Here is a 14,659-nt window from a genome sequence, read left to right on the forward strand (position 1 = left end):
ACACTGGGGTACGGTACAGGTAGGGATGGGCCTGTCACTGTGTAACACCGGGGTACGGTACCGGTGGGGACGGGTCTGTCACTGTGTAACACCGGGGTATGGTACAGGTGGGGATGGGCCTGTTACTGTGTGACACCGGGGTTCTGTTCCTCTAGGAATAATGGTGAGTTCTGCACTCACCTCTTGCCCGGATAAGCTGGGCAGCATCTATAAATGGCTCCATCGTCCCTTGAGCCTTCATTCCCTCAGCAAGGGCACACTAAGGCAGCGGTGAAGGCTTTTGCCTCCACAATCTCTAGTTCGCACCTTCATGTGCCTGTCTGAGACCCTCAATATTGCTTATCTCTTCACTGCCCCCCCCCCCCCAGTGAATTCCACGATCTCAGAACTGTGTGTGGAAAAATACTCGTTCTGCATTCCACTTCTGAGCTTCCCTTGAGAGAGAGGGGGAGAGGGAGAGAGGGGGAGAGTGAGAGAGTGAGAGAGAGAGAGAGAGAGAGTGAGCAAGAGAGAGGGAGTGAGAGTGGGAGCGAGAGAGAGAGAGTGGGAATGAGTGAGAGAGAGGGGCTGAGTAAGCCAGTGAGTGTGCGTGCGTGAGAGAGACAGCTATAATACTTGATTTTGCTGAATGTATTGCTATGGAAAGAATTTGACTCATTCCCTTGACATTCAAATGGCATTGGGACCTCACGGTCAATATTTTAGATTACCAGTGAGATAAAACTCAACTGGACATTAAAATCTGTGCTTACAAGACCAGGACAGTGACTAGATATTTACAGAACAGAGTACAGCTCAGGTCCCTCTGCACGCTAGAAACCAAATGTCCATCTAAACGAATCCCTTCTGCCTATACAATGTTCATTTCCTGCAGATTCATCAGCCTACCCTGACTGCCTCTTATGGATTTGCCTCCACACCATCCCAACCATCACTCTCTGTGATAAAAATTACTTTCCCCTCACATCTCCTTTAAATCTAGCCCCTCTCTCCTTAAATGCATGCCCTTTTGAAACCGATATTTCAACCTCGGGAAACAGATTCTCTCTGTGCGCTTTGTCTACGTGTCTCTTAATCTATCGGATCTCCCCTTGGTCTCTGCCACTCCAGAGGAAAAGCCAGGTTTGCCCAACGTCTTGCTTTTGCACATGCTCTCTAAACTGCATCCTGGTAAACCTCTTCTGCACCCTCTCTAAAGCCTCGACAGCCTTCCTATAGTGGGACGACCAGAATTGAATGCAATATTCCAGATGCGGCCAACACAACTTCTTGACTCTTGAATTCAGTTCCTTGACTGATAACACAAGAACACCAATTGCTTTCAGAATCAGAGATTTATTATTACTGACGCATCTCATGAAATCTGTTGTCTTGCATCAGCAGTACATACAAAATAATATAAGTTACAATAAGAAATATAAAAAAGATAAATACATAGTACAAAAAGAGAGTAAAAGTGAGGTGGTGTTACAGGTCTGTTCGGAAATCGGATGGCAGAGGGGAAGAAGCTGTTCCTGAAATGTTGAGTGTGTGCCTTCAGTCTCCTGTATCAGCTCCTTGATGGTGGTAATGAGAAGAGGGTATTTTCTAGATGGTGAAGGTCCTTAATGCCTTCTCTATCAACCTGCGAGCCTCTCACTTCAAAGCCTGTTGGTCATCCATTACCGGTAAGTCAGTAGTACGATTGGATCTGTTGGTGTTCTGATCCTTCCAGGAGTCAGGAATGAGGAACAGTCTTAATTCCAAGATTTCGGTTTATTTTAGAGTACAAACAAACAGGCACATACAAAGCAAACCAAATAAAGTACCGCAGAATGATGCCAGGAGGTGAATGGATGTGAAGACAAAGGAATAAAGAGAAGAAGCCAAGGTGGTGTCTCTGAAGAATCCCACACTTGTACAGATAAGTTAGTTAATAGGCTACATAAACAACTACATCACGTGGGTCATGTGCTAATACTTAGCCAATGAAAAGTGAGAAAGGTAATAAACCGTTAGTTTAGCTGCTAAATCGCTTTCTGCCAGTGAGTGGGAGTGAACCATGACATACAGTGAAAAATACACAAGTTTGTTAACAAGTACAGATCTTATAAAAAGTAATATTTTAAAAAAAAAGTGATTTCCAGCAGCACGATGGAATCCTCACCACTTGCCTGGTGAGAGTAGCACCAGGAACGTGAATCCACCCAGGCTGCAACGACCAGAACCCAATGCCCTTCCCTCCCACGACTGGTGCAGTGTGTACAGCCACAAAACCCTCAACTTAAGGGCTAAGTTCAAAGCATGCATACAATACACAACCTTCCAGGCAGCCACAAAGAAACACCGCAGAAACCGTCTGAAGAACGACACCCACACAACAGTATCATCAGCCGTGTGGAAAAGAGAATCAATCTCAGGACAAGAAGTGAACGGGCGACGCACTTAGCAGTGAACCGCAGAATCCCTCGAAGTGAGTCCACAGCCGCGAGCCGTTGAAGGCAAGAGAAGCGGGGCCAGGAGCCGATGGACGAGTCACCAAGCTCGGTGCTGTGTCGATGGCCGCGGGCCACAGCCGCACGTCCAGTTCCGCACCAAAGCGAACTGGAACAAACGGGTGGATAGGCACGGGGCACGCGCCTTCTCGCCCTCCTGAGCTGCCAGGTTCGGGGACCGTGTAAAGCCGAGCAGGGTCAGTCACCAAGACTGTGGCTGCTCTGCCGTCACCGGATCCTCCCACCACCCTGCTCATTTCCAACTCCACCAGGGCAGCATGGTGTGAGCAGAACCCCACTACAGTTCAATCCCCACCACTGCCTGTATGTTTTCCCAACGGCCGCGGGGATCTCACCCACAGTCCAAAGATGCTCGCATTGGGAAAAGGTTAGGAAGTTGAGGGCAGTGGATAAATCTCCGGGCTGCATTGGTCACGATGAGAATCAGAAGGAAACGACGCTTTTCACTGTACGTTTTCGAGGTACATGTGACCAATAAAGCTGATCTCTTAAAACCGCGGACTGCTCGGGCCACAGACAGTTCGGGGGGGGGGGGGGGCGGAATGCTAAAGTCGTCAGGAGACTGCCTCCTGCCTCCCACCTCCCACCCAGGCCTCGCCGACAGCATTCCCAAACTCACCACTTTCCACCCTCCAGAAGGAAGAAGGTGGGGGGGGGGGGGGGCACCACCACCTGCAGGTTCCCCCTCCAAGTCACAGGTCACCCTGACCTGAATGTGTTCTTTCTGTCACAGGTCACCCACCTGCGGGAGCACCTTCACAGTAAGGGCTGCAGCGGTTCGAGGCTGGTGGCGCCTTGAGGGTTAATGCCAGGCGCAGAAGCTGCACGCAAACCTGAAAGAAAAATCCTCCTTGAGAAAAACCCTGCCCACAGTAAAAGGACGGAGATGGCGGTCAGGGAGCATGACGCTTTACGGCGCCAGCATTCCTGGTTAAACGACTGCCACCATCGTTAAGGAGTTTCCTCCCACACTCCAAAGGCGTGCGGGTTCACGTTAGTGAGTTGTGGGCATGCGACGTTGGTTTTGGACCGGAAGTGTGGGGTCACCTATGGGCTGCCCTCCTCAGACTGCGTAGGTCGCCGGCACAAAATGATGTGTGCTTCGATGCTCATGCCATAAAGCCCCAGAGCACGCCAGCACGGGCCCTTCTACCCATCTAGTCCGTGCTAGCCCAGAGCCATCGACCTGCAGCCAAACCGATGAGACAAATCCTGGGATACTGGAATGAATTCAAACAGAGCCACCTCAGATCAAACCAAAAGCAGTTATATTTAATATAAAGGCATCCAGTGTTTACACTTTATAGAAAATAATGTAAAAAAACACAAGCCAAAATGGACAACCTACAGATAGAGCATCCCAGTTCAAGTTGGCAATCACGTACACGTACGAAGCTAACTAGAATCCCTCCCAATCCCAATGTGATAAGCCCGATCCTTGTTTCTCCCCACCCTACCCCCTTCCCAAACCCATGTGAGATTCTCAGCAGAAGGAAATGAATCTGTCCCTCGGCCCCAGAAAGGTGCATAAACAGTTGGGGAGAAGACTCACTACTCCCAGGGTCAGTTTTGGCTAAGACTGTTCAACAAAGAGGCTTTATTTTGACCTCATGAGGCCTGGTCCCTGAAGGAGAACCCTTCACTGCCATACGCGAGCAAGATGTCTCCCACTCCCCCGCCCAGTAACCCAGCTAATTGAAATGGGAAAGTTGGCAGAGCCGGTGGCGAATGGAGAGCCTCATTTTATTGCTCCTGGGCTGTAACACTCGCCCGTCCAGTTACAGACACACATCCACCCTGATCTATGTATCTGCATTTGCCCGGTGCCTACTTAAACAGGGCTTGCATTATGGGACACTGCCACCCCCTCCTGAGGCATTGGTCACTCGAGGGAGTATCAAGTACTGGAGACCCCAGACCCAAGGGGGTTGGGGGATTGGGCAGCTCAGGGCTCCAACTTACGCCCAGCGGTTCACTCTCTCGGTGTTGGGGAGGGGCGCGGTGGGTGAGGAAAGGGGTGGGGGGAGGGAACAGACGATGATGACCTCAACAGACCTCAGGCGAAGCCTAGCCATCCTTAACCGCGGCAGACTTCAGAGAGGGAGACACTCAGTATCAGAGCCACACAATAAAGCCGAGGCGGATTCTCCGGATGGAAACACGATCTGGACAGCTCCATTTTACACATTTGGCCACGCCAGCATTTCAGTTTGGGCACATCCCCGTGACACTGACCAGTAAATGAATACTGGTCGAACACTCAGTATACAAAGGACTGCGGCCACTTTTAAAATCCACCCCTTACAACTAACCATCATAACGTCTCCCCACTTGTCTGTCTCAGTCGATCACAAAACCGGGAAAATAAAATTACATTGGGAAGTTTCTACAGCCGGAAAGCTAATGAACAGTCAACAAAAACCCTCACCGCTATTTTAATATGAGGAAAGTCATACATACCTTGAGTGATAATCAAGAAATCCAAAAATAAAAGGCAGAATTAATAAAGAAGGCACAAATGAAACAAACAGAAACTCATTGTTGAAACTGGGTTAGAGGTGCGCTTATCATTCCCCATCCAAACAATTTTTTTTTCCTTTTCGAGATTTGAACAATAAGTCTTTTGTGCTCCTTGGCCACGGCGGGCTCATCTCTGTTTGCTGGCGGGTCTGAAGCTCGCGATTACTGACGCGAAAACTCTTACGAAGTCAGGCGACGCATCTCTTGCCGAACAGCTGGAAAGGCAGGCAACGGTAGAAAGGCGTTAAGGAAAGTAGCAACAGCAGGCCACTCCGCCCATCGTCTTCGTGCTGGCAGAGGAACGGAGGCGCCCCCCCCCCCCGTCTAAATGCCAACTTTGCAGCAGGCCGTGGCTTTACGCGGCCCTGCTCTTTAAGTCTACTCCCAGTACTGTGTACATATGGCGAGGGCCTCTGCCTCCCCTTCGGGCGGCGGGGGGAGGGGGGGGTCCACCAGCCTCTGGAGAGGGGAAAGATTTCCCCAATCACAGAATCTAAATCTCTGAGGTGAAACGTTAACTCTGTTTCACCTGATAGGACACAGCAGCAGAATTTGGCAATCCTCACATCAAGCTAGCTCCACCGTTCCATCACGGCTGGTTTATTATCCTTCTCAACCCCATTCTCCTGCCTCCTCCCCATAACCGTTGGCGCCCTTGCTAATCAAGAATTTATCAACCTCCACTTTAAATATACACAGTGACTTAGCCTCCGCATCTGTCCGCGACAAAGAATTCCACAGATACGCCGCTCTGGCTAAAGGAATTCCTCCTCATCTCTGGTCTCAAGGGATGTTCCCTCTGGTCCCGAACTTTCCTAGCGACAGGAAGCAGCTTCTCCACAGCCCCTCTATCGAGGCCTTTCAACATCCAATAGGTTGCAATGAGATTGCCTCCCCGCCAACTCATCCTTTTAAGCTCCAGTGAGCACAGGCCCAGAGCCTTTAATCGCTGCTCATGCATTAACCCTTTTTATTCCTGGGATCACTCATGGACTTCCTGTTACAGATGCTGCCTGTTCCATTGAGTATTTCTAAGTTTTAGTTTTAATATTTGATCTCTGCTGCTCTGCTAATGGAATTAATTGCTTTCTTGTCTCCCCTCAATGCTCCAGATACTTACCCGACCATAAGATGTGGTGGCATCCGTCGGTCTCGAGAGACCATGGATCTGCGCCTGGAGTTTCCAGGGCGCAGGCCTGGGCAGGGTTGTATGGGAGACCGGCAGTTGCCCAAGCTGCAGGCCTTCCCCTCTCCACGCCACCGATGTTGTCCAAGGGAAGGGCACTAGGACCCATGCAGCTTGGCACTGGTGACGTCGCAGAGCAATGTGTTGTTAAGTGCCTTGCTCAAGGACACAAACACGCTACCTCAGCTGAGGCTTGAACCAGTGACCTTCAGGTTACTAGTCTGATGCCTTGCCCACTAGGCCACACACCAACACGTCGACCATAAGATATAGAAGCAGAAATAGGCCTTTTGACCCATTGAATCTGCTCCACCATTTCATCATGGCAGATCCAAGTTTCCTCTCAGCCCCGATCTCCTGCCTTCTCCCCGTGTCCCTTCATGCTCTGACCAATCAAGAATCTATAAACCTCTGCCTTAAATATACAAAATGTCTTAGTCTCCACAGCTGCCTGTGACAACGAATTCCACAGTTTCACTATTCTCCGGCTAAAGAAAATTCTCTTCATCTCCGTTCTATATGGACACCCCTCTACTCTGAGGCTGTGCCCTCTGGTCCTGGACTCCCTTGCCATTGGAAACATCCTCTTCACATCCTCTCAGTCAAGGCCTTTCAACATTCAATAGGTTTCAATGTGGTTCCCTCTCATTCTTCTGAATTCCAGTGAGTACAGACCCAGAGCCATCAAACGCTCCTCATTTGATAAGCCTTTCAATCCTAGCATCCTTTTCGTGAACCTCCTCTGGACCCTCTCCAATGCCAGCACATCCTTTCTTAGATAAAGGGCCCAAAACTGCTCACAGTACTCCAAGTGAGGCCTCACCAGTGCTTTATAAAGCCTCAACATTATATTCCTGCTTTTATATTCTAGTCCTCTCGAAATGAATGCCGTAAGGTCACCCCTCAGTCCCCTGTGCTCCAAGGGGTAAGGTCCTAGCCTGCCCAATCTCTCCCTGTAACTAAAGCTTTCAACAACTAGCAACGATTTCATAAATCCTTCCTGTGTAATGATGCCCGGATAATGGAAATTGGTGACAATACTCCAAGTACAACCTCTCCAATGTCTTCTACAAAATGTAACATTATGTCCAAAGCCTGACTGATGAAAGCCAGCGTGCCCAATACCTTCTTTGCTGCCCTGCTTAGCCGGTGACGCCACTCAGCTCACCAACAAATAGCTTCTTGATTAGTGAGGGTTACGGTTACCTCTCGTTCCTAATAAAGTGGCCACTGACTGTATGTTTGTGGCCTTCTGCCTCTGTAGCCCATCCCATTCAAGGCTCGACATGTTGTGCATTCAGAAATGCTCTTCTGCACACCACTGTTAAAAGCGTGGTTATTTCAGTTCCTGTCAGCTTGATCCAGTCTGGCCATTCTCCTCATTAACAGAGCGTTTTCACCCTCAGAAATGCCACTCACTGGATGCCTTTTGTTTTCCGCACCATCCTCCGTAAACTAGAGAGGCTGTTGTGTGTGAAAATCCCAGGAGATCAGCAGTTTCTGAGATACTCAAACCACCCCATCTGGCACCAACAATCATTCTGCGGTGGAAGTCACCCACATCCCATTTCTTCCCCAAGTCCGATGTTTGGTCTGAATAACCACTGAACCTCTCGACCATGTCTCACATGCAAAATGCTGGAGGAACTCAGCAGGCCAGGCAGCATCCATGGAAAATAAAAGCACTGTCGACGTTTCGGGCCAAGACCCTTCTTGCAGATTTTCTCTTGACCGTGTCTGCATGCTTTTATGCATTAAGTTGCTGCCACAATTGGCTGATTTGATATCTGAATGGATGAGGTGCACAGCTGTACCTAATAAAGTGGCCACTGAGAGTCAATCAGCCATGATTGAATGGTGCGATAGTCTCAATGGGCCAAACAGCCTAATTCTGCTCCTATCCCTTATGTCCCTTATGGCCTACAGCAAACCAATCTGATCCCATCAGGGCACACTGCCCCTGGCACATTACTGCATTAGAGTGCCAAGGAGACCCCTACCTTCAATTATCTCGTCTTTGACTTTCTGCAGTTCCTTCTTCACTTCCTCCAGCAGCTCCTGGAGAGGAAACACAGTGGGGGAAAAAAGAGGATTAAATCCCTGGAGTGCAGGAAAACGAGAGGATGTCTTCCAGAGGGATACAAAAATTATGAAGGGCATTGATAGGGTAAATACAAGCAGGCCTTTTCCCTTCAGAATGGCTGAGACCGGAACCAGAGGTCATAGGTTAAGGTTGAAAGGTGGAATATTTAAGGGGAACCTGAGGGGGAAGTTATTCATTCAGGGGGTGCGGAGAGTGAGGAACGAGCTGCTGATAGAAGTGGTGGATGTGGCTTCAACATTGAAGAGAGATTTGGTTAAGCAGCTGGTCGGGTATGGAAGGCTACGGTCCTGGTGCAGGTCGATGGGACTAGGCCGAACAGCAGTTCGGCACGGACTAGATGGGAGGAAGGGCCTGTTTCTGTGTGGTAGTGCTCTTTTGGAAGTCAGCGGTGAAGGGGAGGGAGGGCAAGAGGGGAAGCGAAGGGGCTATGAGGGAAATGGGAGTCTGGCAGTTTCCGAATCCTGGTCTCTGAGGAACTGCAGTAACCATGGCAGCGTGGTAGTGTAGTGGTTAGCGTCACACTTTACAGCGCCACTCATCACCAGAGTTCCGCTCCTGCCGCTGTCTGTAAGGAGTTTGTACGGTCGCACAGTGGGTTTCCTCCGGGTGCTCCGGTTTCCTCCCACATTCCAAAGACATACGGGTTAGGGTTAGTGAGTCATGGGCACGCTGTGTTGGCGGCGGAAGTGTGGCCACTCTCGGGGGCTGCGCCAAGTACAATCCCCGGACTGTTATCATCGGATATAAACGCTGCATTTCACTGCATCTCTCAAGGTACGTGTGACAAATTAAACCAGTCTTTAATTAGCGCAGAGCAAGTTCCCACAATGATACTGAACCGGTCACAAAAGGCTGGGATGTTGGCTCAAAGTATTGCGGATCCCACATTACAGAACAGACTTGATGGGCCAAATGGTCTAATTCTACTCCTATGTCTTATAGCTTATGGAAAACAAGTGGAAAATATGCAGGCAATTTAATGTCTTCAAAATCAGAATCAGGTCTATTATCACCAACATATATCATGAAATATGTTTAGTGCGGCAGCGGGTTCCTTAAATTTGTTATAGCTGAGTTGTAGCTTCCACTACCCTTTAAATGCTCTGAATGACGTGAACGTTACAATCAATAGCTTCTGACAACCAAGTCCAGCTCCTGGCCTTCCCGTGTGGCTTAATGACTAAGCCCAGTGGAACAGTTTCTAGTGACAGGAGAAGGGGCAAAGGTGGGTAACTGGCTCTTTAAGACCAGTTGTTACAGGCACCAGCCGTGGTTGGCAACTCCTCTAATCTCAAACCTCCGCTGACTGTGGCTCTATCCTCTCATGGGGAAGGTTTCGGGGGGCAAACCCCGAGGGAAAAATCTGGAGCTGGAGTCCCTAGGGCAGTCCTACACTGACTGGCAACTGCTGTGACGCTGCTGGTGTCAAACTGTATTGGTCTTTGCTGTTTCTTCGGATTCATCGGCTGCGCAGCCTGTTACTGGGCGACAGCTTGCCCTGGCTTGCGTATTACACAGCTAGGACACAAAACCCACGGTCGACTCCGACTAACAGCGGGCCTCACTGGGGCAGCGGTACATCATAGGACATAAAATTATTAAGTCACAAGAAGAATATTTAACAAAAATTAAATAAACGGTGCAAAATCGAGACGTGGTGTTCCTGAACGACTGAGGAATCTGACGGCGGAGGGGAAGAAGCTGTTCCTAAAGTGTCTTGCTGGGAAGAGAATTTCCCTGTCGGTGTGGGTCAGCTGGGCCTGGTCACAGGCAGGAGCCTGCAGTCTTGTAGACGAGCAAGACCCAGTAAGGAACAGCCTCAGGGGAGACAAGACAGAGGCTTCCATGGGCAACGTAACATGACCACAACTTAGTTGCCCTAACCCCTACGCCTCTGGAATGCAGGAGGAAATGGAAGATCCAGGGGACCGCTGGCACTGTAAAACGTTACACTAACCACTGCACTACCATGCTGCCACCAGAAGCATGGCGACACTTGCCGACTGACTGTGACATCCTCAGACTGTGCTGGTTGCTGACGGAAGTGACATATTGCACCGTAGGCTTCGATGTACATATGAGAAATATAAGACTAATCTTTAAGTGGGGAAGTGGGCGGAAAGCAGCGAGGGGAACTTCACCTGCTTCATCCGATCGGCATCGCCATCTTCTGAGCTCGCTTCGTTAGCACTATGGGTGGGCTTCATTCTGGAGAGTGAGAGAGAGAGAAAAAATACACATCTGCAAACGCAAAAGTATGATCCAGGGTGTCACGGAGATGCCAAGGGAAATGGCGCGAGAGGCACGCGAGCGACAGGCACAGCAGCAAACTCCACACAACTGAGCAGAGGTGATGGTTGCCATGGCAACCTAGTCAATATGGCCTCGGCCTTCCCTCAGCCAAGGCAGGGCCTGGACTTACTACAGTCGAGAACTAGGTTCAAATTTCAGGGGCTTGAAGAACAATGGTGGGGGGGGGGGGGGGGGGATTCTTGGGTATGAAGGGAATTGAGCTTACCTGAGGAAATTGGTGCTGAGGTGAATGGTCAGCTGTGATCCTATTGAAAGGAGGGGCAGTGGCCCCAGTCCTCCCTGTGTCTCTCACATTACTAGTCCAAGGGAGCCCCAGGAGGCAGACTCTGCTTTAACACAATCGATCGAGGGGCAGTTTGATGGTGTTTGCCACTGGTGCCAGTGGGAGAACTGATGAAATTAGCAGACACACACTCTGCCTCCTTGGTTAACTGGAGGCATAAACAGGGGGAAGGGACCCCATTCGCTCTCACCCTTCCTTCCATGGTCCACTCTCCTCTCCTATCCGATTCCTTCTTCTTCAGCCCTTTATTTCTCCCGACCATCACCTCTCAGCTTCTCACTTCATCCCCCTGCACCCCCTCACCTGGTCCAACCTATCATTTGTCAGCTTCTTTCTTCATCCCCTCTCCCCCCTCACCTGGACTCATCTATCACCTGCCAGTGAGGAGGCGGTTTCCAGCTTTCACAGTCTTCCTCAGGCCTCAACTCGCTTCCACCCCACTTGGTCTCACCTATCACCTATGTCAGCTTCTATTCCTCCCCGCCTTCACCCCCCCACCTTCCTTTCCGGTCTGAAGGACTGTTGACTGTTTATTCCTCGACCTGCTGGGTTCCTCCAGAGTTTTGTTTGGTGCTATTTCGCTTTGGGAAGGGGTTGGTGAATTTGGGACACCGATGTTGACAATCGCAATGGAGACGTTGGTGGTTCACTGCCCCATTTGTTATCCTGAACCAGGTCCTGGACAATCAAGTACCTCCAGGGTGGGGTCAACATTGTAATGTCAGAAAGAGAGCCACCAATGGATGCACAGCAAGATCCCACAACGGCAGCAACGACCAGACCTCCAGTGAAGCTAACCAAGCAATAAGCTCTGGCCTCCATTTTCTGGATGTAAAAATAGCAAGCTGATTCCCATCTACAGGAGAAAGCAGGGGGAAGGCTTGGCTTAACATCCTGGCCGAGTGGCACCTCTTCCACCAGGGGCTTGAACCCTCGAACTTCTGAACCAGGCCCAGGAGCGTAAACTGCCGGGCCCCACGAGCAGGTGGGCAAGCGGAGCCCGAGGGCAGACCAAAGCCAAAGCTGTTTGCGCAGAAGCCTTTCAGCAGTGAGAGACACACAACCAAGGGTTAAATACGAGGGGGGGGAGCGAGTCCCACTTCAGCAACAGGCTAGCACGCCTGCGACTGAGAAATGCACAGTAAGCTGCCTGATCTGGACAGTGAGTTCCCCCACCCCGCATGAATTGGACAGTGATTTTCTCCCCCCCGCCCCAACTGCGCACAGCCCTAGACAATGATGCCAAATCATGTAATCCCTCCTGCCTGCGCCTTGTCCATATCTCCCAGTTGCATTTATCTTCACGTGTCTTATCTAACACAGGAGTTCCCAACCTTTTCTATGGCGTTAAGCAAAAGGGTCCGTGGTTCCCGGGATGGGAATGTGTCAAATCTGCTTCTATTACCACACCTGGCAACACATTCCAAGCATCCACCATTCTCCATGCAAAAATGCTTCCCGTAAAACTTTTCCGCTCTCTCGGTAAAGCTCTGCCCTCTACCATCCGAAGTTTCCACCCTGGGAAAAACAGACTCTGGCTGTCTTTCTTATTTACGCCTGTCAGAATTTCCTAAACCTCTATCAGGTCTCACCCAACCTCCAACGCACCACAGAAAACAACAAGAGATGCTGGAACTATTGAACGACAGACAGAGCAGGCCAGGCGGCAGCAATGGAGGGAATAAACAGCCGACGTTTCACCCAGACCAGGTGGTGTATGCCCCAGGGTTCTGAATGAGGTGGTCAAAGAGATTGTAGAGGTAATGATCTTTCACCTTTCATGGGTTCTTGATTAGTCAGATCTTTGGAGATTCACTTGATCCGAGAATGGTCCCGGAGGATTGCAAATATCACTCCACTCTTTAAAAAGGGAGGAGGGCAGAAGATGGGAAATTAAAGGCCTGACTTCAGTGGTTGGGAAGACGTCGGAGTCAATTATTAAGGATGAGGTCCCGGGTACATGAAGAATAGGCCAAAGTCAGCATGGATTCCTCAAGGGAAAATCTTTCTTGACAAATCTGTTGGAACTCTTTGAGGAAATAGCAGAGAGGATGGACAAAGAGAGTCAGTGGGTGTTGCTTACTTGGAGCTTCAGGCCCTTGACAAGGTGCCGCACGTGAGGCTGCTTAACAAGAGCCCATGGTATGACAGGAAAGGTACTCTCACATGACAGAAGACTGGCTGATTGGTAGGAGGCAGCGAGTGGGAACAAAGGGGCTGCCAGTGACTAGTGATGTTCTGCAGGGGTTGGCGTTGGGGCCTCTTTTCACAATGTGTGTGAATGATCTGGATGATAGATTGGTGGCTCTGTGGCCAAGTTTGAGGAAGTTACAAAGAGAGGTGGTGGGGCAAGTGGTGCTGAGGAAGCAGTGAATCCACAGAAGGACTGAGACAGATTCGGAGAACGGGCAAAGAAGTGGCAGAAGGAATACAGTGTTGGCAAGTGTATGATCATGCACTTTTGGTAGACAAAATGAAAGTGTAGACTATTTTCTAAATGGGGAGAAAATTCAAAAATCAGGGGTGCAAAGGCATTTGGGAGTCCTTGCGCAGGATTCCCTAAAGGTTAATTTGCAGGTTGAGGCAAATGCAATATTAATAATCATTTTGAGATGACTAGAATATAAAGTCAAGGATATAATGCTGAGGCTTTATATGGCACTGGTCAGACTGCACTTGGAGTACTGGTGCCCCCCCCCCCCACTCCTTTACAAAGGTAAGGCATTCCTATGGAACCTTTCTTAAGCCAAAATGGTGTAAAGCGAAGAACCGTTGATTTATATGTGAAAATTTTTTGTAAAAGCGAAAATCCTCTTTGTAATGCGAAAACAAGTTACTAATGTAGGTCTTTTGTAAAAGCGGTCATTCGTAAAGCGGGGGACACCTGTACTGTGAGCTGTGTTGTGTTCTTTAGGCAAGAAAAGATGCACTGGCATTGGAGAGAACCCACAGGGAGTTGGTGAGAATGATCCTGGGAATGATAGGAACTCTTCGTGTCCCCAGGCGTGTACTCACTGGAGTTTAGAAGAATAAGGGGGTCGGGGATCTCATATTGAATATTGAAAGGTCTGGATGGAGATGTGGAGAGGATGTGGGAGAGTCTAGGATCAAAGGACACAGCCTCATAATAGAGGAACGTCCATTTAGAATGGAGATGAGGAGGAATTTCTTTAGGTAGAAGGTGGTTAAGTTATCATAGTCATTGGGTATTTAAGGCAGGGTTGATGGGTTCTTGATTAGTTAGGGCATTAGTGGTTACAGGGAGAAGGCAGGAGAATGGGGTTGAGAGGGTTAATAAATCTGCCATGATGAAATGGAAGTGCAGACTCAATGGGCCGAATGGGTCTCAGCCCAAAACGTCGACTGTTTATTCATTTCAGTATTTGTCGCTGCCCGACCTGCTGAGATCCCCCAGCGTTCATGTGCGAATCTCACTGATGTCTGCAATCCCACACACCCCTCTGTTTTTCTGTCATCCACGGGACGTGTTCTGTCTCCAGTGCCCCTGACGTATCCCCCTCAACCGCCACCCCTGGCAGGTCGTGCCATGCACCCACCACTCCTTACCTCTGATACCCCCCACCCACCACTCCTTCCCTCCGATACCCCCCACCCACCGCTCCTTCCCTCTGATACCCCCCACCCACCGCTCCTTCCCTCTGATACCCCCCACCCACCATACTGCAAGGTGATGCTTCACAAACACAATAAAGTCTGCAGACGCTGGGAATCCTGAGCAACACACACAAAATGCTGGA

At 49.8% G+C, this 14,659-nt stretch overlaps 1 protein-coding gene across 3 annotated transcripts in view; it reads right to left on the reverse strand.

Moving 5' to 3' along the window:
• Window positions 1-3,746: 3,746 nt before the first annotated feature.
• Window positions 3,747-14,659, reverse strand: part of vaspb (vasodilator stimulated phosphoprotein b) — a 120,189-nt gene continuing 109,276 nt past the window's right edge. For all 3 annotated transcript variants that reach the window (XM_059950959.1, XM_059950958.1, XM_059950960.1), the window contains 3 exons: window positions 10,447-10,513; window positions 8,202-8,259; window positions 3,747-5,230 (listed from right to left, as the gene is read on the reverse strand). In XM_059950959.1, coding sequence (XP_059806942.1) covers window positions 5,196-5,230; window positions 8,202-8,259; window positions 10,447-10,513 — 160 coding nt within the window. In that variant the 3' untranslated portion in view covers window positions 3,747-5,195. The remainder of the gene's footprint in view (window positions 5,231-8,201; window positions 8,260-10,446; window positions 10,514-14,659) is intronic.

The sequence above is a fragment of the Hypanus sabinus genome, chromosome 26 (assembly GCF_030144855.1).
Source record: "Hypanus sabinus isolate sHypSab1 chromosome 26, sHypSab1.hap1, whole genome shotgun sequence".
Taxonomy (NCBI): Eukaryota; Metazoa; Chordata; class Chondrichthyes; order Myliobatiformes; family Dasyatidae; genus Hypanus; species Hypanus sabinus.